Source organism: Mobula hypostoma, chromosome 12 (assembly GCF_963921235.1).
Source record: "Mobula hypostoma chromosome 12, sMobHyp1.1, whole genome shotgun sequence".
Classification (NCBI taxonomy): domain Eukaryota; kingdom Metazoa; phylum Chordata; class Chondrichthyes; order Myliobatiformes; family Myliobatidae; genus Mobula; species Mobula hypostoma.
In genome coordinates this window covers 93,261,686-93,284,147 of record NC_086108.1, presented here as the reverse complement: position 1 = coordinate 93,284,147, position 22,462 = coordinate 93,261,686, and the positions used below count along the sequence as shown (strand labels likewise).

The following is a 22,462-nucleotide window of genomic DNA, read 5'->3' as shown; positions in this document are numbered from 1 at the left end:
GATCCAATTCTTCCAGTCATCCCCACTCTCCTGCCTTCTCCTCATACCCTTTGATGCCTCTTATCTTAGAATCCCCTACCATGGGAAATATCTTTGCCATATCTAATCTGTTCAGGCCTTTTAACATTTGTAAGATTTCTATGAGATCCCCCCTTATTCTCCTGAACGCCAGGGAATACAGCCCAAGAACTGCCAGATGTTCCTCATACCGTAACCCTTTCATTCCTGGAATCATCTCGTGAATCTTCTCTGAACCTTCACCAATGTCAGTATATCCTTTCTAAAAAGTCCTTCAAGAGACTTTGAGATTTTTACCATGCCATGGTCTGTTCTTATCAATTTACGGTATTGCTTTGCACTGTTGTAACTATATGTTATAATTATGTGGTCTTTGTTAGTTTTTAAGTTGGTTTGTCATGTGTTTCTGTGATATCATTCTGGAAAAACATTATATCATTTCTTAATGCATGCATTAGTAAATGACAATAAAGGGGACTGCATGTCCTCATAATCTAAATAAGGGGCCCAAAACTGCAAACAGTACTCCAAGTGTGGTCTCGGAGGCCTTACAAAGCCTCAACATCACATCCCTACTTTTATATCCTATTCCTCTAGAAATGAATGCCAACATTGCATCTGCCTTCTTCACCTCCAGCTCAACATGGAGGTTAACCTTTAGGGTATACTGCACAAAGACTCCTAAGTCCCTTTGCATCTCTGCATTTTTAATTCTCTCCCCATCTAAATAATAGTCTGCCCATTTATTTCTTCCACCAAAGTGCATGACCATACACTTTCCAACATTGTATTTAATTTGCCACTTCTTTGCTCATTCCCCTAAACTATCTAAGTCTCTCTGCAGGCTCTTTGTTTCCTCAACACTACCCGCTCCTCCACCTATCTTTGTATCATTGGCAAATTTAGCCACAAATCCATTAATCCCATAGTCCAAATTATTGACATACATTGTAAAAAGCAGCGGTCCCAACATTGACCCCTGTGGAACTCCACTGGTAACCAGCAGCCAGCCAGAATAGGATCCCTTTATTCCCACTCTCTGTTTTCTGCTGATCCTCTGTAATTCCATGGGCTCTTATCTTGCTAAGCAGCCTCATGTGTGGCACCTTGTCAAAGGCCTTCTGAAAATCCAAGTACCCCACATCTACTGCATCTCCTTTGTCCACCCTATTTGTAATTTCCTCAAAAAATTGCAGTGGGTTAGTCAGGCAAGATTTTCCTTTCAGGAAACCATGCTGGCTTTGGCCTATCTTGTAATGTTCCTCCAGATATTCCATACTCTCATCCCTAAAAATCGATTCCAACAACTTGCCAACCACTGATGTCAGGCTAACAGGTCTATAGTTTCCTTTCTGCTGTCTCCCACCCTTCATAAATAGCAACATAATTTCTGAATATACAGGGAATTTAAACTCTTTTATTACATGTCAGCCTTTAGTAGGGTCACCATTAAATCTGAGCTGCAGTGAAATAAGTTATTTGGATCCAAATGGGTAAAAGAGGTTATTTAGCCTAGGAATTGTTACTACAACCCTCTTGTGGAGTCTTTGCACTGGCATTAAATCATTCACCTGACAGGGTGTTGAAGGTAAGCAATCTTATTTTAATATTTGCTTGGATATTTATAAAGGAATGCAGAACTGTAATGTAAATCAAAAAAGAGGAAAAATTAACCCTCAAGAAAAAATTGGCAGCAAGAGGGAGCACAGGAAAAGACATCCCCACCATCGACCACATCTACAAGGAGCACTGCCATAAGTAAGCAACACTCATCATCAATGTCCCCAATCATCTAGGCCATGTGCTCTTCTCATTGCTGCCATCAGGGATGAGGTACAGGGGTCTCAGGTCCCACATCACCAAGTTTAGGAACAGTTATTACCCTTCACCCATCAGGCTCCTGTACCAGTGTGGATAATTTCACTCACCACAACACTGAACACCACCTATCAAGGACTCTACAATTCAGGTTCTCAGCCCTCTATGTTTATTAATTATTATTAGTGTGGTTCCTTAAGGTTCTGGTAGCTGGGAGTGATAGTGAGGAGAAGCTCCTGCTACCCATTAAATGCTCCCAGTGGCATGCATCTCAAATAGCCTCTGACAACCAAGTCCAGCTCAGGGCAGTGGACGTTGTCTACGTGGACTTTAGCAAGGCACTTGACAAGGTCCCGCATGGGAGGTTGGGCAAAAGGGTTCAGTCGCTCAGCATGTGTGGCTTAGCTACTAAGCCTGGTGGAACCATTTCTACTGACAGGAGAAAGGGCAAAGGTGGGTTACTGGTGCCTTAAAACTAGTCTCTTCAGGCAGATGGGGTCATCAGCCGTGATTGGGAGCTCATTGAGGAAAAGAAAAACTCTGATCTCCCACCTCTGCCGTCTTGTGCTATACCCACTTATGGAGAAGGCTGCGGGAGTAAACCGAGGGAAAATTCTGGAGCTGGAGTTCCTAAGGCAGCCGTATGTTGAGTTCAACACTGACTAGCTTCTCCTGCGATGTGGCTGATGCCAAACTGTATCGGTCTCTGCTGTCTCTTTGGGTTCATCAGATGTGTGGAGTGGGAGAGCCCGCTACATGGGCAATAGCTCACTCTTCATATTGCACTGCCCTGGCTTGCGTATCTAGGCAACCAGGACACAACATCCATGGTCGACTCTGACAGACGGAGGCCTCATCTCATCATTATTTGTGTTCTTTTTTATATTTGCATAGTTGGTCCTTTGTACAAAGTCTGTGTGTGTGTGTGTGTGTGTGTGTGTGTGTGTGTGTGTGGTTTTTCCACCGATTATATTGTGTTTTGCTTTGTTCTACCACAAATGCCTGCAAGAAAATGAATCTCAGGGTAGTATGAAGTAACATATGCAGTCGGTATTTCAATAATAAATTTAGATCATAAAACATAGGAGCAGAGCTAGGCCATTTGGCCCATCAAGTCTGTTCTGTCGTTCCGTCACAGCTGATTTTTTAAAATTCCCCCCACAACCCTATTCTCCTGCCTTCTCTCTGTAACCTTTGAACTTTGAAAGGAAAATGACAAAGTTGTATGCGCAGAAGCTCTGGGATACTGCAGTACCCAAATTCAAAGCATTTGTACACTCAGTGTACAAACCCACATCACAAAGTAGAACATATTTAAAATAAAAGAGCCACAACCATTTCAATGTTGCCGTCACCATCATTTATTAAGTAATCAGTTTATTTTTACTAAAAAATTAAAAATACTCATACAAAATATATATTTCCCTTTGAAAGATATGCAAGATAAATAAACCCCAATATACACAAGATTACTAAAGGTGCCCATCAGTAGAAAGAAAAATATTTAAAATTGAGTTATTCAATACTTTTACAACACTAAAATTTCACAGCATTATAGTATCACCCAGAAACCAACAGAGAAATATAAATGAAAGTGCCTTATCAATCATTGACAGAGTCTAAGTAGTGCTTTAGAAAATTACAGGAACCGTTCTGCATGCGTTTAGTACCTGGGTAAGTCCTATTGTTTCACAGAAACAAATCTATTGATCCTCCATCCACTTGTGAATGTTGAGCCGTAACCGTAAGGTACAAATGCAGAAATGCTTCCGACCCTCAGTTCAAGAAAAGCTTCACCCACCAGCTCATGGAACAGAGCTGTCGAAAAACACACACTCTTCCACGTTATGCCTAAGCTGTCAAGGGATTGGTTTCAGGAACATTGTGAACAGTCTTGCGTCGGCACAGGAACACTGTTATCCCAATAAATATGCTGAGAAGCAGCAGTACTCCAACTCCGATTAAGGCAAACATGCCGAAGCCATACTCTGGATGGGAACAGAGGAGGAAAGAAGGATGAAATAATTGTGAGAAAAAAAATAAACTGAACTCTGGCAACAAAATATGGGAGATAGACTCAATTAATCCTTTCATAAATGAACAGAGATTGCCATCTCTGATTCCAGTGACAGGATATTGCCTGGAATACCAACTTCAGTGAATCATCTGTATGTTCAGCTTTCAGTGGCAAAGTTAACCCAATGAAAAACCAGTAATTATTTAAATATCTGCACAGGAGTCACTTTTGTGCATACATCCATTGATCATTAGATCAATGGCTCTGATCTATTAGCATGTTCCTGTAGCTCTTACTACAAAACCACTCTGACTACTTATTAGGTTTCTTCAGCATCACCTCTCAATATCCTAGATTAGCAAGGTCATAAGGTCAAAACAGACTTGATGGGCCAAATGGCCTAATTCTGCTCCTATATCTTATAAGGCAATGGTGAGCAGTTTGGGCCCTTTATTTAATAAAGGATGTGTTGGCATTGGACAGGGTCCAAAGGAGGTTGACAAGAATAATCCCAGGAATGAAAGGGTTAACATATGAGGGACATTTGATGGTTGTCTTATACTCACAGGACTTTAGAAGAATGAGGAGGGATCTCATTGAGACCTATTGAATATTGAAAGGCCTAGATAGAGTGGATGTGGAGAGGATGTTTCCTATGGTGGGGGAGTCTATGTCCAGAGAGCACTGCCTCAGAATCAAGGGACTCCCCTTTATAACAGAGATGAAGAGGAATCTCTTTAGCCAGATGATGGTTGGTCTGTGGAATTTATTGCAACAGATGGTTGTGGAGGCCAAGTCATTGGATATACTTAAAGCAGAGATTAAATGTTCTTGACTAATAATGGCATCAAAGGTCAGGGGAAGAAGACAGGAGAATGAGGTTGATAGGGATAATAAATTACCCATGACAGAATGGCTGAATGACCAAATTCTATCCATTGCCTTATGGTCTTAATGAGAATGCTCCCATTTACATGTTAACCTTCAAGTCATGCTACATCTTCCTAAGGAGAAATATTACTGTTTGCTCAGTGTCACTGGGTTTAAATCATGGAACTCTTTACCATTGTAAGTGCCACAAGTACCAGTGCAGTTCAAAGAGAAGGCACAGCACCGGCTACTCAAGGATAAGTTTACAGGTACACTAGAGAGTTGGCCTTACAAGTGGTGTCAACATTCCAAATATAAGATTGGCCTTTTTAAAGCAACATATCTTCTGGAGAAGTAATACGTGGTTTGGTTGGTATCTAAACGTGTTGTGAAATGATCATCTTCGAAGAGCCACCAATCACCTCTTTCCAAATCATTTGATCATTTGCTAACTGGGAAAATCACTGGGCACTGAAACTGGCCTCATTTAAACTTGTTGTGCAGAAGATTATATTTGTTTAAGCATGTTTTATGCACAGCACTGATTCTTGTGGGTGAGTGACAACTCACATTCTCAGTTTTATTTATATTTGCACAGTTTGTTCTTCTTTTACATATTGGGTGTTGTGAGTCCTTTTCTGTTTATATGTTGCTTTTGATAAAAATTCCATTGTATTCTTTTTTCCTTAAAATGCCTGCAGAAGGTAGTATATGGTAATATATACATATTTTATTATACATTTAGTTTGAACTTTGAAAATCTTAAAACAGTTGTGAGAAGTTCTGGTTTTGCCGACCTGTACTCTTTAAAGTCCATAAGGCTGTTAAGGGTTGTAACTGTTCATGGAGTCTTGGACTGTGCAGAAGACAGCCATCATGCCTGCACTGGATCTTTGAGAGATCTCCTCAGTTAATCAGTGCCACACGGAGGTGTAGCAGTTAACATAATGCTATTACAGTGCCAGCAACCCAGGTTCACTTCCTTGGCTGTCTGGAAGGAGCTAGTCCATTCTCTCTGTGACTGCATGGGCTTCAGTTTTCTCCCACATTCCAGATGCAAAGTTTAGGAGGTTAATTGGTCTCATGCACCACTCTCTGGCTAAAGAAATTCCGCCTCATCTCTGTTCTAAAGGGACATCCTTGTATTCTGACACTGCGCTCTCTGGTTCTAGACTCCCCCACTATAGGGAACATCCTCTCCATGTCCACTCTATCTAGGCCTTTCAATATTCAATAGGTTTCAATAAGATCTCCCCTCATTTTTCTGAACTCCAATGAGTACAGGCTCAGAGCCATCTAATACTTCCTGAAACTTCCACTGTAAGTGCAATGTCATATTTAGTTTAGGATGCAAAGTCTCAAAGAAGGAAATACCTGTAAAAAAGGTTGGTTCAGAGGCTACGCATTGGTCAATACTTGTTTGGCCATGCTTGTGTAATGACTTGATATAGGGCTGAATGGAGAAGCAGTACGAGGAAGCTGGCTCAACTTCCATTTTCAGCACTTGACCATTTATAGTGTCTGGTTTCTGTTAAGAGAAAAAAATATAATGATTAATGAGAACAGAAAGTTGCCTTCCTCTCATCTTTTCCCCATATATTTAATCGTCTTGGCCACAATTCACCCCTTGCTCTCACTTTCATGTGGTCCTTCTCTGATTTCTCCCTCTCCTTTATCTCCATACCAGGGTTAGGGACCAACATCCAAGCAATTCCATGGTATCTAATCTTCTCTACACCTCTTCCTACCCAGTTTCTTGTAAGGTCTCTATTTCATTTTCACAGCTCCTTCAGCACAGTTGTACTTGTTCTGATGCTAACACAATCTACTTCAGAATGTGTATGAGACTGACCTGCCAAGCAGATCTTCCTACTCTGTAATTTGCACTTCCTACATTCCTTTGTTCACATTTTTTGTCTATGTTCTCACTCTCTAACTCTTTCTATTGACTAGATAACCTTGGATGTAGCTTATCTCCACAGTCACCTTGGTTTTACCTTATCAGAGTCATCCCTCCTCTCCCAACATCCCTGCAGTTATGAAGCTTCTGAACCTTCCATCCCAGTCCTGAGGAGAGATCTTTGACCTGAAATAGTAATCCTGTTTCTCCATCCTGGTTGCAATTTGCCTTGTGGAGTATTTCCAGCATTTTCTATTTTTGTTTCCGACTTCCAACATCTTCAGCTTTTTTGATTTTCATTTTCCACAGTGATGCTTTCATGATGTTTTCCTTCTTCATTAGGCAGGGCTTCCACTCCACCTTAGTTTGCTGGGCTTTAAACTGTTCTACTTTAATTCTATTCTACTTCCCAAATTTCTATTATTGTTTCATCTCCATCCACCCAGAATAAGGACAGAATTCCACTTCTCCTCACCTTCAACCCCACAACATTGAACAGAATACCCTCTGCAATTTCTGCTATCTTTAATGAGATACCACCTCCAAACATAACCTTGCCTCCCCCTCCCCTCTCAACATTCTGCATGAATAGCTCCCCCCACAAATCCACTTTCACTCTTGCATCTCCACCAGCACTCACTTCCTAAGCAACTATTCCCAATCTGTTCTCTGTAGAGTACAGATTAAAAATGACAAGGATGCTGCTGGGACTTGAGGAAGTGAGTTATCGGGAAAAGTTGAACAGCTGTGAACTTTATTCCCTGGAGTGTTGGAAATTTTCTAGAGCTTTACAAAATTACGAAGGGTATAGATCGAGGAGGCTTTTTCCTCCTCAGTTTTGGTGACAGTTAAAAGTAAAAAGTGAAATATTTAAGGGGAACCTGGGGGAAAACTTCTTCACTCAGAGGGTGGTGAAAGGGTGGAAGAGCTGCCAGAGGAAGTGGTAGGTGCATATTCAATTGCAACATTTAAGAGAAAATTGAATAAGCCAATGGATGGGAGGAGTATGGAGGGCTATAGTCCGGGAGCGGGTCAGTGAGATGGGCAGAATAACAGTTCAGCACGGACTAAATGGACTGAAAGGCCTGTTTCTGTGCTGTAGTGCTACATGGCCTTTTGCATTGTTCCCATGAATGACAGGAACCATTCTGCATGTGTTTAGTACCTGGGTAAGTCCTATTGTTTCACAGGAACAAATCTATCGATCCTCCATTCACCTATGAATGTTGAGCCGTAACCGTCAGGTACAAATGCAGAAGAAGCATTTTGCTTCCTACCTTCAGTTCAAGAAAAGCCTCGCTCACCAGCTCATGGAACAGAGCTGTCAAAAAACACACACTCTTCTCATCTTCCACCTTGGCAAGTGGCAGACCTTGTGGACCTCGCAGTAACTGAACAACTTCAGATAACCAGCCTTTCTAATTTTCTGTTTACCCTTCTGTTCCAACGTTCCATTTTACTTCCGATTTCTAGCAACTGTTCTGTCTTGTATTCATCCTCTTCCAACATTGCTTTTTCTTCCACCTTTGATGTCTTTATTTTATTTAGAGATACAGTACGATAACAGGCCAATGAGATTGGGCTGCCCAGTTACACCCATGTGACCAACTAACCTATTAGCTCATATGTCTTTGGAATGTGGGCGGAAACCAGAGCACCCGGAAGAAACCCATGTGGTCACAGGGAGAATGTACAAACCTATTACAGACAGTGGTGGGAATTGAACCCAATTCACTGGTGCTGTAGTGGTGTTACACTAACCACTACACTTCCTTCTTTATTTACATATCCCACAGGCAGATTCCAGTTCTTCTAACCTTCAACATCTGTTCATAGCTGACATCAGTCTGTGCCATCTATTTTCCCTCGTTTTCCATCCTGTCGTAGATATTCTCTTTGTCCTTTCCATCTCTGCAACTTAAAGCAGGGTCATTTTCCACTTTTGCCAGCCCTGACCTGATTTCATTATCGTATTTTTCTCTCTGCCCGTCTTGCTAAGTTGTGTTTTTTCAGCTACTTATATTGTTTTGTTCTCAGTGTCGCCCTGGAAGATTTTATTTTAAATTTAAAAGAGATTTAGCACGCACCTTGCCACTTGAACCGTCCTTCCAATAAGTCATTTTGTACTGAAGTTGAGGTCCATAGATGTCCCGGAGTGTTTTTTGAGTGTTATTTGAAAATCTGATGTAGGTATTTGGATCTTCTATTGTCAGCTGAATTTCAGTTTTACGCTTTCTGGTGATGGTGAACTTGGCTTGTCCAATAACAGCTAGAATACAAATAAAGACCATAAGACATAGGAACAGAATTCGGCCATTCAGCCCATGGCCGATTTTTTATCCCACAACCCCATTCCCCAGTTTTCTCACCATAACTGATGCCCTTACTATCAATCTCCAGTTTAAATACACTCAGTGACTTGTCCTCCACAGCTGTCTGTGGCAATGAATTCCATAAATTCACCACCCTCTGGCTAAAGAAATTCCTCCTCATCTCTGTCCTAAAGGGACATCCTTCTATTCTGAGGCTCTGCCATCTGACCACAAGATATAGGAGCAGAATTAGGCCATTGGGCCCATTGAGTCTGTCCTGCCATTTCAACATGGCTGATTAATTTTCCCCTCAGCCCCAATCTCCTGTCTTCTCTACGTAACTCTTCATGCCCTGACTAATGATGAATATATCAGCCTCTGCCTTAAATGTACCCAATGACTTAGCTTCCACGATGCCTGTGGCAATGAATTCCACAGATTCACCAACCCCTGGCGAAAGAAATTCTGCCTCAGCTGCATTTTAAATGGGTGTCCCTCTATTCTGAGCCAGTTACCTCTGGTCTAAGAACACCCCACCATAGGAAACAACCTCTCTACAGCCAACTTATTAAACAGACATAAGCTTTCTAATAGAATATTCTTGGTTTTATTTCATGACATAAAATATTATATCATATTTGGACAATATTATACATTTAATGTAACAGATACAATACAGATTATCAGTACCATTCTCTATTTTACTCTATTTTCCTTTCCTTTCTTAACATGTCTGAAACCTGGGCCATCTGTCACCTGTGACTCACTTACACTTCCAATTTATAGCATCAAAGCCCTACTCTAAAAACCTGAATGACAAATTCCAGAGTTCATAATTCATGCAATTCTATTATTGTTATTTATTTTGTTGAGATATTGTGCAGAAGAACCTTTCTGGCCCTTTGAGCAACCAGCAGCCTTTGATTTAACCCTAGGGTAATCACCGGACAATTTACAATGACCAATTAACCTACCAACTGGTACATCTTTGGAGTGTGGGAGGAAACCGGAGCACCCGGAGAAAACCCACACATTTCACAGGAAGTATAGAGAGACGTCTTACACACAACGTTGAAGTTGAACACCGCACTCTGATGCTCCGAGCTTTAATAGCATCACATCAACTGCTACACTACCCTATCATTATTGGATTGGATGCAACTCCTCACTTCTGTTCTGTATTGTGTAAAGTTGCAAGCTGCTAATATTTTTATCACTGCCTTCTGAAGGATCTTATGTAGTAAAATGATTGGGGAAGGGCATTCAGCCCTCAAGCCTGTTCTGGCATTTGATGGTCTGTTTCAACCTTGGCTTCAAATTGGTCACCTACTGCAGTCTGTTCAAATGTATTTTCTCATAATGCAGCTTTCACAGTGACAGCTATTGCTGAAAGCATCTGAGAACAGAAGGCATAGAAGCAGAATTAGCCCATTTGGCCCATCGTCAACTCTCCCATTCCACCATTTATTATCCCTCTGAACCCCACTTCCCTGCCTTCTCCCCATAACCCCTGACAACACTACCGATCAACAACCTATAAAGGCATCCGTTAGTCTTGCGAGACCATGGATCTGCGCCTGGAAAGTGTTCAGTCTCCAGGGCGCAGGCCTGGGCAAGGTTGATGGAAGACCAGCAGCTGCCCATGCTGCACCTCCCCTCTCCACGACACCAATGTTGTCCAAGGGAAGGGCATTAGGACCCATACAGAGCAATGTGTGGTTAAGTGCCTTGCTCAAGGACACAACACACGTTGCCTCGGCTGGGGCTCGAACTCACGACCTTCAGGTCGCTAGTCCAATGCCTTAACCATTTGGCCACGTGCCCACACAAGAACCTATCAACCCCTGCTTTAAATACCGTCTATCAAATGACTTGCACTCCGCTGCCATCTGCGGTGATGAATTCCACAGAGTCACCACCCTCTGGCTAAAGAAATTCCTCCTCATACTGTTTTCATAGTGAATGTAGGTGACGGTAGTCATTGTTGAAAGCATTCAAGAACGGATATGTCCCAAGAATGTTTGCAAGACTTACTATCCTTCAAAAGCTGGATTTCAGGAGATTTGGTGAAAGGAGGTTCTCGTATTCCTACTGTGTCGTTGGCATTGTAGGTTAGCACCTCTGCAGTATAATGGGCATTCACGTCCTGCATCAGGCTGGTCAGGTCACAGCTTGTGGCGTTAATCAGGGTACATTCAGGCTTTTTCTTCCAGTCAGATTTTCGGCTAGGAAAAATGATTAATTAAATATTAAAGTGAAGGTAAGCATTGGGTTCCCATCTCAAAATTTAAAAGAAGTTTATTGTTCAAAGTACGCATCTCCCTCATTTAAGAAAAGAACAACAGAGCATTTCTGTTATTGGAGAGTGAGTTATTGAGGTTGCAGGGTTGAAACCACCAAAGATGAATCTATAGTCTTAGAAAAGTACAGCACAGAAACTGGCCCTTCATCCCATCTAAACCGTGCCGAGCCATTTAAACAGCCTACTTCCATTGATGTGCACCTGGACCATAGTCCTCCATACCCCTACATCCATGTACCTATCCAAACCTCTACTGAGCGTTGAAATCAAGCTCACGTGCATCACTTTGCGCTGGCAGCTCGTTCCATACTCTCATGAGTGAAGAAGTTTCCCCTCATGATCCCCTTAAACTTTTCATGTTTCACCCTTAACCCATGACCTCTAGTTGTAGTCCCACCTTTTAACCTTATTTACGTCTTTCTAAAACTGCACACAATACTCCAAATTAGGTCTCACCAATGTTTTATACAACTTCAACATAACATCCCACCTCCTGTACTCAATACACTGATTTATGGAGGGCTTTCTTTATGACCCTATCAAACTTGTCACAGCACTTTCAATAAATTATGTATCTGCATTCCTTTTGTTCTACGGCAGACCTTGGAGGTGAATTTCTGTGTGCAGCCAAATTTGAAAAAGGCACCTCACAGTCCCTCCAACTGGTGAGATCAAAGGCTTTAATGAATTTGGAAAAGGCCACGTGTAATGGCTGGGGTTGCTTCCTGCATTTTCTTGGAGTTGCTGCACAGCTGAGAACAGTTGGAATGTACAAACCACATCAGACTACCAAAATGGACACTTCAAAGTTCAAAGCACGTATATGTCACTATATACGACCCTGGGATTCATTTTCTTGTGCGCATTCACAGTAGAACAAAGAAATACAAGAGATTCAATGAAAAATTGCTCACAGACAAAGAGTGATGACATTATCATAGAGTCTTGGCATTAAGCAGCATGGAGATGCCAACCAAGATGTCCGACTACCTAAGCTAGTCCCGTTTACATGGAAGGTGTTACCCTAGAGATAGAGGAAACAATTAAAGGATGTGCTCAAAGTTTCCTTGAAGAAATGGATCATCTCCACCAACTACTGGGAGCCCTTGATCTCTGACCACTCAAAGTGGAGTACAAGTATTTGGGATGGTATTCACAGCTTCAAGTGCCTGCATTGCCAGCATACAGAAATCCTGTGTAAATAGCAGAAGAGCACACTAACAAAATATCTATCCACCTGTCCTGTCAGGCACCTCTACCCCAACCACAGCAGCATCCTTTCTCACAATGACCTCACCTGCTATTTCAGTAACCACTAATTAAGAAGTGGAGCAATTTATGCTTAACCCAGTGGCATTTCCAAAGTGAGTGCATTCTTGATCTCCTTAAATATTGAAGCCAGATGATACTTAACTTCTTTTGAATTCCTTTTTGGGTTTATTACCATGTTTCTTATATAATGGATATGCTCTACAAGTAATATTATCCGTATGCATCTGCACTATTGAACAATTCCATTATTTTTACAGACTTCAATCAGCATTTTTCTATAGGGAATACAATTCCAGCTGTTCACATTATGCAATACCTCCCACCATTACACAAAACTTCTTCTCCACCCCTCCATATCCTTTCTGTAATTTTGAGCCAATAAACTGTTCAGTGCTCCATGCAGAAAACAAGGACTACTTACTTTTCAATTTAATTATTTAAAAAAGTGAAATTTGGTGCATAGCAGTTAGGAGAGTGCTTTACAGTGCCAGTGGCCACTAGTCAGGGTCTGATTCCTCTCGGGGTTTATACGCTTTCTCAGGACCATGTGGGTTTCCTCCAAGTGTTCCAGTTTCCTCCCACATTCCAAAATACTTACAGTTAGGGTTAATGGATCGTGGGCATGCCATTGACACCAGAAGTGTGGCAACCCTTGTGGGCTGCCCCCAGCATAATCCTCAGACTGTATTAGTGGTTGACACAAACAATTTTCACTGTATGTTTTCATGTACAAATAAAAAAAAGCTAATCCTTAAACCTTTCAATGCTTCAATTTTTCTTACACTCTCTACAGCCTCCTGAGAAATGCTCAGACAATCCCTTATTTGACTCTAGTGGTTACACTATGACTACAGAACAGGAGGAGACTATTTGGCTATCTAGCCTATGCCTGCTCATAGAGCAATGACATTCCCTGCTAATTTTCCCTTTATCCTAGGACTCTTCAACCTTTATTATGCCATGGAGCAATACAATTAAGCAAGAGGTCTAAGGACCCCAGGATGGGAACCCCTGCTCTTACCTATTCTCTCCACATTTGTATCAATTCCACCACCGCCTACACTAGGTACAATCTACAGTGGGCAAAGAATTAACCAGTCTGCATATCCATAAGATGTGAGAAGAGACCAGAGCAGCCAGGAAAAATGCATGTGGTTGTAGGGAGAACATACAAACTCCACACAGACATAACCAGAGTCAGCATTGAACCTGACCCCAGTAATAACTTTATTATCCCGTACCTAAACGAAAATCCAAGGAAGTTACATCAACCGCATTATATTTGTTCATAATGAACAAATTGTGCCATGTCGTAGAATTTCCATGACTATGATTGTTTCTGGCAATTTTTTCTGCAGAAGTGGTTTGCCATTGCCATCTTCTGGGCAGTGCTTTTACAAGACAGGTGACCCCTACCATTAACAATACTCTTCAGAGGCTGTCTGCCTGGCATCAGTGGTCGCATAACCAGGACTTGCGATGTGCACCGGCTGCTCATACGACCATCCATCACCTGCTCCCATGGTTTCGTGTGACCCTGATTGGAGGGCTGAGCAGGTGCTACACCTTGCCCAAGGGTGACCTGCAAGGTAGTGGAGGAAAGAAGAGCCTTATGCCTCCTTTGGTCTCCAGCCTGACACCCAACCTGACCATATTATATTTGTTTATTCCTCCTGTTACTCCTGCAAAGAACACAATAAAATTGTTCAGGCTCAACGTTTCCTATGACCAACTCTAATTTAGTTTTAGTTTCTGGATGCTTACCCATTACTTCTTTAGATAGAGATTCCATTACATTTCCTACCAATGATGTTGAATGTAACTAATTTGTAGCTCTCTGGACTTGTTTCATTTCCTCATTTAAATGTAGCAGACACAGTAACTATTGTTTGTCCCCTGGCCACATTCCCCTTTCTCATGGGTAACAGTACCCATACTGTCTCAACCACAACGTTATCGCCAACATGTCTGCTCAGTAAAGAATAACTTTGGGCTGATGCACAGATCAAATTGCAACTGCTCCAGTTAATCACAGTTTGAGGGTTACATTTAATCATGCCTGCCAAGAAACATTTCAATAACTGAAGCACAACTCGGAGGCAAGCTGGTAGCATTCTGGGCTAGTTATTGAGCAGGATGGAAAAAAGGATCTTATGTTATCTTATTTAGGAAAAAGTAATTTTTTTGAGTGAGTTATAGGAGGAGGTACAGATTTGAGCTACCATTTAGAATTGATATGGTGACACAGTAGCATAGCAGTTAGCATGACAATTTACAGAGTGAGATGTAAGATCAGGGTTCAATTCCCACCCCTGTCTATAAGGAGTTAGTACATTCTCCCCATGACCATGAGGGTTTCCTCCGGGTGCTCTGGTTTCCTCCCACATAGAGGAGTTAGGGGTTAGTGAGATGTGGGCATTCTATGTTGATGCTGGAAGCGTAGTGACACTTGCAGGCTGCCCTGCACAGTCCTCACTGATTTGATTTGATGCAAATGGAACACTTCACTGCACATTTCAATCTACACATGACAAATAAAGCTAATCTTCCTAATCTCTAAAATTATTTCCCTTCCAAAAGATATTTGTTTCCCAAGTTTCAGATCAAGTGGCAGAGGCAGAGAGACCAGGAAGGAAAAATTACATGCATGCATAGCGCAAGACAAATGCTAAGGGAATTCAGGCATCACTTTAGGCATGCTACAGATCTTTGAAGACTGAGATTGCGTGTTGAATCCTGGATCTCTCCTGGTTTCTTCTGCGGGCACACTAGAGATGCAGTTATTAGTGTGCACCTACCGTGACTGAAATGTCTGGGCTTGCTGCCAGTGCCACACAGTTATAAAAGAAGCATTTAATATGATAGTACCTAGGATAATCAGTAGAGTTAATACACAAAGCCACAGAGCTCAGTATTCACATTATTTCATGTGCCGTAAATTAACCCACATGTGACCCTGTTTGGTTGTGAGCAGGAGAACCAGATTACTTAGCTAGCAATTTAATGACCCTGAGAAATCTGCAAATGTGACCAAGAATTTCTGGTCATTTGTAAAATGTTCTGCGAACATTGGCTGAAACTCCAGAGCCATGGCTGTATAGGAGTCAGCTCAATTCATGTTATTTAATGACCTCTGAAGTTGTTAACTGATAATCTTCCAATGTGTGGCGACTACAGAGCCAAAGGGAAGGTGACATTCTAGATGTTTTTGGTTGGTGTGTTGTAGGATTCCTTTAAATTTTATGTACTATTCTTTATCTCAACTTCCTCATTGCCATCCAGTGATAACTACACTATAACATTGGGTAATTTGGTCTCTTAGTCACATTCAGCAAGGTCAGTACTCAAACATCCGCTTTCCTTATTGATTTACAAAGGTCTTTTGCAAGGAATTTGCTGTCAGCAAAACTCTTGAGATTAAAAAAAGAACAGCACACATTGGGATCTGAATGTTCAGGACAAGAAATCTAGCATCTCCAACCAGTGGGAAGAATTTTAAATGAGCAGCTTCAAGCCCGAACTTGACTGTCAGACCATTGAGTTCGATACCAGATCAGGGACAGAATGTAAGTAAGGTAACCCACACAGAATTCTGGAGGAACTCAACAGGTCATGAAGGGAATGAACAGTCAACAATTCGGGCTGAGACCCTGCAATATTCCTCTCCATATATGCTGCCTGACCTGCTGAGTTCTTCAAGGATTTTTTGTGTTATTCTAGATATACAGCACCTGCAGAACCTCTGTGTTTATGTAAATGGAGTGACAGGATTTAGAGAGAGGCAAGAGGGACAAAAGTGAAATGTCTCAGATCTTCAATGATAATTATAGCCTAGAAGAAAGATCATCTTGACTGTCACAATTTAGCTTAAGTGTCAAGTAGATCATTTGGTAGTTACTAAGACATCTCTCCATTAAAAATTCATCTGTATTAAAATAAACCAGGCTACATTTTTTGATATGGGAACTACAAATCTATTACATAAGGGTTGCAGCTTTGTGGAATCGAAACGGTTAATGTTGAGACTTACAACACAATCTCTAGAAGAAAAGAACAATTCATACACTGAATTCCTGAGTTCTCTGCTTAATTGCATGTGTGGAGTTGATGCAAACTGTCTTTCAAATGGATTTATTACAAAATTTTGAATTGCAAGGAGTGAGTTCTAATTTTTCCAATGTCCCTAGCCAGCTCTATGTCATAGCATCCTGTTTGCCTTCTATCTTGAATGCATTTGTTTACAAGAGATAGAGATTGCTTGTGTCATAAACAGTACAAGTCTTGTGACACACTTAATTGATTGCCAATCAATGCTGTGTATCCATCTGAAAAGGTAAAGCCCAGTCAAACTGGGCAAACCTGACACTTTATGTCAACCAGTCAATCTTCAGGCCATGCCACTTGGGGACTTGTGCCAATATCATTTTGTGAATCTATGGGCTGGATCATAGTTATATGTGCTTGTTTGACTATATGGATGTACAGAGTGTGTTTTGCACTTTGGCCCCGGAAGAACGGTATTTCATTTAACTATGCACATGTATGGTTGAATGACAATAAACTTGAACTTGGAATTGTGGAAGTGTAGTTATTTGATAATGGAATTCATACTGAATTTTCAAGGTAATCCCTCAGGACTTGCACTACCCTTAAATTTAGTTACCAATTGTAGAAGGATTCTTGGTGATCTCATTATTTGCCCTTCCCCAGCCCAAACCACCATTTTGGCAAGATTTCTAAGGACAAGAGTGTCTGAAGAACGCGAGTTAAGAATTCATTTTAAAGGATCCCATAATATTTTAAAGTTTCTCTCCTGGGGATTAACCCTTGATCTCTGGAAAATTTAACTGAAACCCATTCTAGAAGTAACCTTTCTGTGCTTGAGTATTTCAAAGCATCAGCAGCTGAGAGGAGCCCTGGTAGAAACTTGAGAGGTGTAGATCAGCTAGCAGTCTGATTCCTTTCCCGAGGGTAGAAAGGTTGGATACTCAAGGATCTATCTCAGTGGCTACTCTATTAGGTGTACCTGCTCGTTCATGCAAATCTCTAATCAGCCAATCATGCAACTGAACTCAATGCAGAAAAAGGTCAAGAGCTTCAGCTGCTGTTCAGACCAAACATCAGAATGGGGAAGAAATGTGATCTTAGTGACTTTGACCATGGAATGACAGTTGCTGCCAGTCAGGGTGGTTTGAGTATCTCAGAAACTGCAGATCCCCTGGGATTTTCATGCACAACAGTCTCTAGGATTTACAGAAAATGGTGCAATAAAACAAAACCAGTGAGCACAGTTCTGTGGGCAAAAATGCCTTGCCAATGAGAGAGGTCAGAGGAGAATGGCCAGACAGATTGAAACTGACGGGAAAATGACAGTAGCTCAAAAACAAAATCATGATTACAACAGTGGTGTGCAGAAGAGCACTACATGCTGAACCTTGGAGCGGACAGGCTGCAGCAGCAGAAGATCATGAACATCCTCTCAATGACCACTTTATCAGGTACACGAGATACCTAACAATGTGGCCACTGAGTGTAGATTTAATGCGAGCAGGGAAGCTTAAAAGAGATGTACAGGGTATATTTATTTTTACACAGAGATGGGGTGGTGGTAGAGGCAGACAAAATAGTGGCATTTAGAGAGGCTCGTGGATACACAGTAGGGATTGGATCACGTGCACACAGAAAAGATTAGTTTAATTTGACATCATGTTAATGACAGACATCGTTCCTTTTCCATGTTTTATAAATCTCACAAGGTTTATACTGGATACTGTTTACACTGCATGAATATTTATTCATTTTATTTGACTTAGACATACAGCACCGCAACAGGCACATCCGGCCCAACAGATCTGCACCGTCCAATCACACCCACGTGGCCATTTAACCTCAAACAACAGGAATTCTGCAGATGCTGGAAATTCAAGCAACATACATCAAAGTTGCTGGTGAACGCAGCAGGCCAAGCAGCATCGATTGCACCTCTTCCTATAGATGCTGCTTGGCCTGCTGCGTTCACCAGCAACTTTGATGTATGTCGGCCATTTAACCTACTAACCCGTACCTCTTTGGAATGTAGGAGGAAACCGGAGCACCCAGAGGAAACCAATGTGCTCACAGGGGGAAAGTACGAAGTCCTTACAGGCAGTGGTGGGAATTGAACCTGGGTCGCTGGCACTGTAATAGTGTTACACTAACTGTTATGCTAACATGCAATACAAGGGCACGGAGGAAGGCACCGCAACACGACTTCCCTTTAATCCTTTTGGAACAGTTCATTCACTGCAATGTTGACTCACAATACATTTTCAAACGTGATGTGATAGCCTGCAAAGCACTCAACACATTTCACTGGCTCCCGACTACTCAGAGAAAGGGGCTTTCTCTACGAGCTCTGTACATTCTACAGGGATGATTTACTTACTCAGCCAATCTCACGGTGTACACTGCATTTTCTGAAGTCCTTTCCCATTCTAGTTTTGTGAAAAAATTGAAGGAATTCCACTTTACGTTAGTAACAGCTTTCAATGAAGTGCCTGAAGGTTTAAAAAAAAGTGTTAATTTTTCATTCATGCAAGTACTGGTCAGTTTTCCCTTCCTCATAACAGCAAGAGTTTAACCGTGAACTCGTGCGAGATCTCAAAAATCTAATGTTTAACACCAAAAACAAATTATAAAATCATGTTGTTGTTGAGCGCCGTCGAGTTGTCATTGACTCATGGCAGCCCTATGGATTTGTTCATAGGGTCTTTGTAGCAAGATACTGCTGCTGTCTAGGTTGGAACCCAGCTGGATTTGAACTCAGGATGATCCAACCCAATCATAAAATCATAAGGGGTCTTTAAAGACTTCTTGATACACAGTGAGCATCTATATGTCATGTGGGTGTGACTTCACTAGTTTGTCATCAAAAAAAATCCTGTGGGTACTGTACACCTGCAACAAAATAGAGAATGATGGAAATACTCAGTAGGCCAGGCAGCATCTGTGGAGAAGCATTACCAGGTTGATGACTTTTCAGCAAGTAGAATGAGAGGAGATCTTACAGAAACATAAAATTATGAAAGGGATAGGTAAGATAGAGGCAGGAAAGCTGTTTCTACTGGTAGGTGAGACTAGAGCTAGGGGACATATCCTCAAGATTCAGGAGAGTAGATTTAGGATGGAGACGAGGAGGAAATGCTTCTCCCAAAGAGTAGTGAATCTGTGGAATTCTCTGCCCAATGAATCAGTGGAGGCTACCTCAGTAAATATATTTAAGATAAGGTTGGATAGATTTTTTACATAGTAGAGGAATTAAGGGTTATGGGGGAAAAGGCAGGTGGGTCGAGATGAGTCCATGGTTAGATCAGCCATGATCTTAGTGAATGGTGGAGCAGGTTTGATGGGCCAGATAGTCTACCCCTGCTCCTATTTTTTAATGTTCTTATCTTATTTTGCCCACAAAATGTCACCGGCCTGTCACAGTCACTCTGCTCCCCCTCCCTCCATGCTGCTGCTTGAGTTGCTGAGTATTTCCAATATTTTCTGCTTTAATTACTAATTACTAATGTGGATAGTGTATTGAACTAGCCCAGTCCTGGTACCAATCATTTGACATTGAAACACACTTACGTGTTTGATTCTAACTACAGAGTAACCTGCACTGCCTTCCCTCTTCCCATTCCCACATCTTTAACCCATGAACCTCTTCCTGGCTCTTCCACAGTTTTATTGTGCTCCTCAGGTGCGCTTCTTGCTAACTTGCTGGAAGTTTTGACCCCGAGGCGAGTTACCAACCACATTATCATAGCTTTGCCATTTTCACCAGCCTACCCACCCAATCCTGAGCTCGCTGCCTGCTGAAGTCTTCCTCCCTGCTTTTGCTACCCTTAAATTCAACTATATATATTATCAAGTCACATATTTAAAAAAAAACAGAAAATGCTGGAAAGCTACTCTTGCGCCATCTCTAAATCTCAATCTCGGAGTTCCCTCCCCAATTGCTGTGGGATCATCTTCACTAAAATCAGTTCGACAAAGCGCTTCTTTTCTTGGAAGATTGCAGACCATGAGATTATGTAACATAGATAGACTGTTATGACCGACCTGTCGTAGCAACCAGAATTTATAAATTACGACGGTTTTTTAAATACTGTATCTAAACTGCATGTGAACATTGGCTGAATTCGATCTGAACGTGACCTGCGCTTGCACGGAACGGCTCGGGTCTGTCTTTGGAGCTTTCCACGACCAGATCCGCGCTGGCTCGTAAAAGGAGAACTGGACGGACTGATTACATTAGAATGGGACGGTTTGATTACAGGCTGTTCAGCAGCCAACCAAAAAAAAAGACACCTCACAAAATTGCCAACCAATTGTATATGAATTTTTGCGTCTCAACCCATTCTTCCAATTCTTGTTTGGTTTAAATTCACCTTCCTTGACAACCCCAACACTATTAAATTACGTCCACAGTTCTTTTAGCATGTTCATTCACGACTAAAGCATTCAATTAACTCTGTTCCGATCGGAGCATCCGACAGTTTGGCCAGATTACCTGAAGCGTGCCCAAAGTGAAGACAAAGAATTATAAATCCAAATGTAACAGCACCACAGCCCATAGTGAAAGGAATGAGAGGAACGGCGCTATTAAAACGCAGGGCGGCAGGCAGCAGCGATTCTCTCCGAGTGTCAGGTAAGTTTGAGCCCGTGCGGTGTGGTTCAAGCGAGATAAAATGCAATCACTAAATCAACGAGTCCTCACAAGTTTGTTGTACAAGTTCCGCGCTGCTTCTCCCAAAACTACTCCCCATTGCAAAGCGGCCCCAGTTAAAAACCACTGCTCAGTGGGCAGCCCTCTTCCCCGGAATAGCCAATGGAAGGAGAGATCTGCTGGTTCTGCCCGTCGTTGCCCCTCCCAGCCGCAGTTCGCAATGTGCTGGAGACAAGGATATTCCCTCCTCCAATAAGTAGGCTCCGTATCTTCATACTAAGCGCCGCCCTTTACACCTGGGTAACGCAGGTAATTCCACAACGCGTGTCCACGGTGACTCACTGCCTCGTGATTTCATGTGCTAAAGGAAGTGGAGATCAAGAACGGACTTTTCAGAAAGCTTCTTTGGCAAACTTCTTTACCAACTGATAATACCGAAACACACACAGTGCGGAAGGAAGTGTCGTCTGCATTATCTCTTTAGCCACTTTTGATTACCATAATCTTTCACAATTTCGCGCGTTAAAAGTGACGGAGTGTGTGGCAAACTATTTTTAAATCCGAGGTTCCGGTTCCAATTCACCTTTGAGCAATATATTCTTGCACTTCACTTTGTTCTTGCATATTAAGGAAAAGATTAAATTAATCATCCAATAATTCTCTGTCCTTATCAAAATCTATCAACTTCTGGAATAGACTTAATTCGTTTGATCTCCCTCGCTCTTCTTGGTAACAACTAAGAGTCGTAGACAGGACCTTCGCCCAACTTGTCCACGTCGACCAGGTTACCTGAGCTGGTCGTACAGGTATTTGCCTGCGTTTGGCTCATTTCCCACCAAACGTTTTCTGCCTATGTATCTGACCAGCTGTCTTTTAAATGTTGTAATCGTACCTGCCTCTACCACTTCCTCTGGCAGCCTCTTCCACATGTGCACGATGAAATTGTCTGTCAGGTCCATTTTAAATGTTTCTTTTTTTTAAATCTCTGCCCAGTTGTGGACTCCCTGTGTCCTGGCTATTCACCTTATCGATGCCCCTAATGATGTTTTACAGCTTTCTCTCAGACCCCTCCTAATCCTTCCCATATGAACCGCCTGCGCCCTACAATCGTCTGTGAAATAGCGTGCGCCGAAATGGACCCAATATTTCAACAACGCTCCAATCGCGCTTTGGTGAAGATTGATTGCTCTCCCTGTCCGCGCTTACGTGATGTCAAATATCTCATTTAATTTATTAGAGCTATGCCTCTCACTTTTAA

At 41.9% G+C, this 22,462-nt stretch overlaps 1 protein-coding gene across 1 annotated transcript; it reads right to left on the bottom strand.

Moving 5' to 3' along the window:
* Positions 1–3,153: 3,153 nt before the first annotated feature.
* f3a (coagulation factor IIIa) lies at positions 3,154–21,112 on the bottom strand. Its single transcript, XM_063064617.1, has 6 exons — positions 21,049–21,112; positions 18,934–19,045; positions 10,970–11,160; positions 8,711–8,892; positions 6,098–6,251; positions 3,154–3,824 (listed from the first exon to the last, which is right to left on the bottom strand). Exons 1-6 carry the CDS (start codon positions 21,110–21,112, stop codon positions 3,688–3,690), a joined length of 840 nt encoding a protein of 279 aa, XP_062920687.1. The 3' UTR covers positions 3,154–3,687.
* Between the last annotated feature and the right edge of the window lie 1,350 nt (positions 21,113–22,462).

Bases quoted from the DNA above. Each gene is read 5' to 3' on its own strand.
- f3a (XM_063064617.1), bottom strand. From the start codon at position 21,112: ATGGGCTGTGGTGCTGTTACATTTGGATTTATAATTCTTTGTCTTCAC. The intron at 8,893-10,969 runs GTAAGTCTTGCA...TTTGTATTCTAG, and splicing joins AATCCAGCTTTTGAAGGATA to CTGTTATTGGACAAGCCAAG. The intron at 6,252-8,710 runs GTGCGTGCTAAA...TTCTCTTAACAG, and splicing joins AGGACGGTTCAAGTGGCAAG to AAACCAGACACTATAAATGG.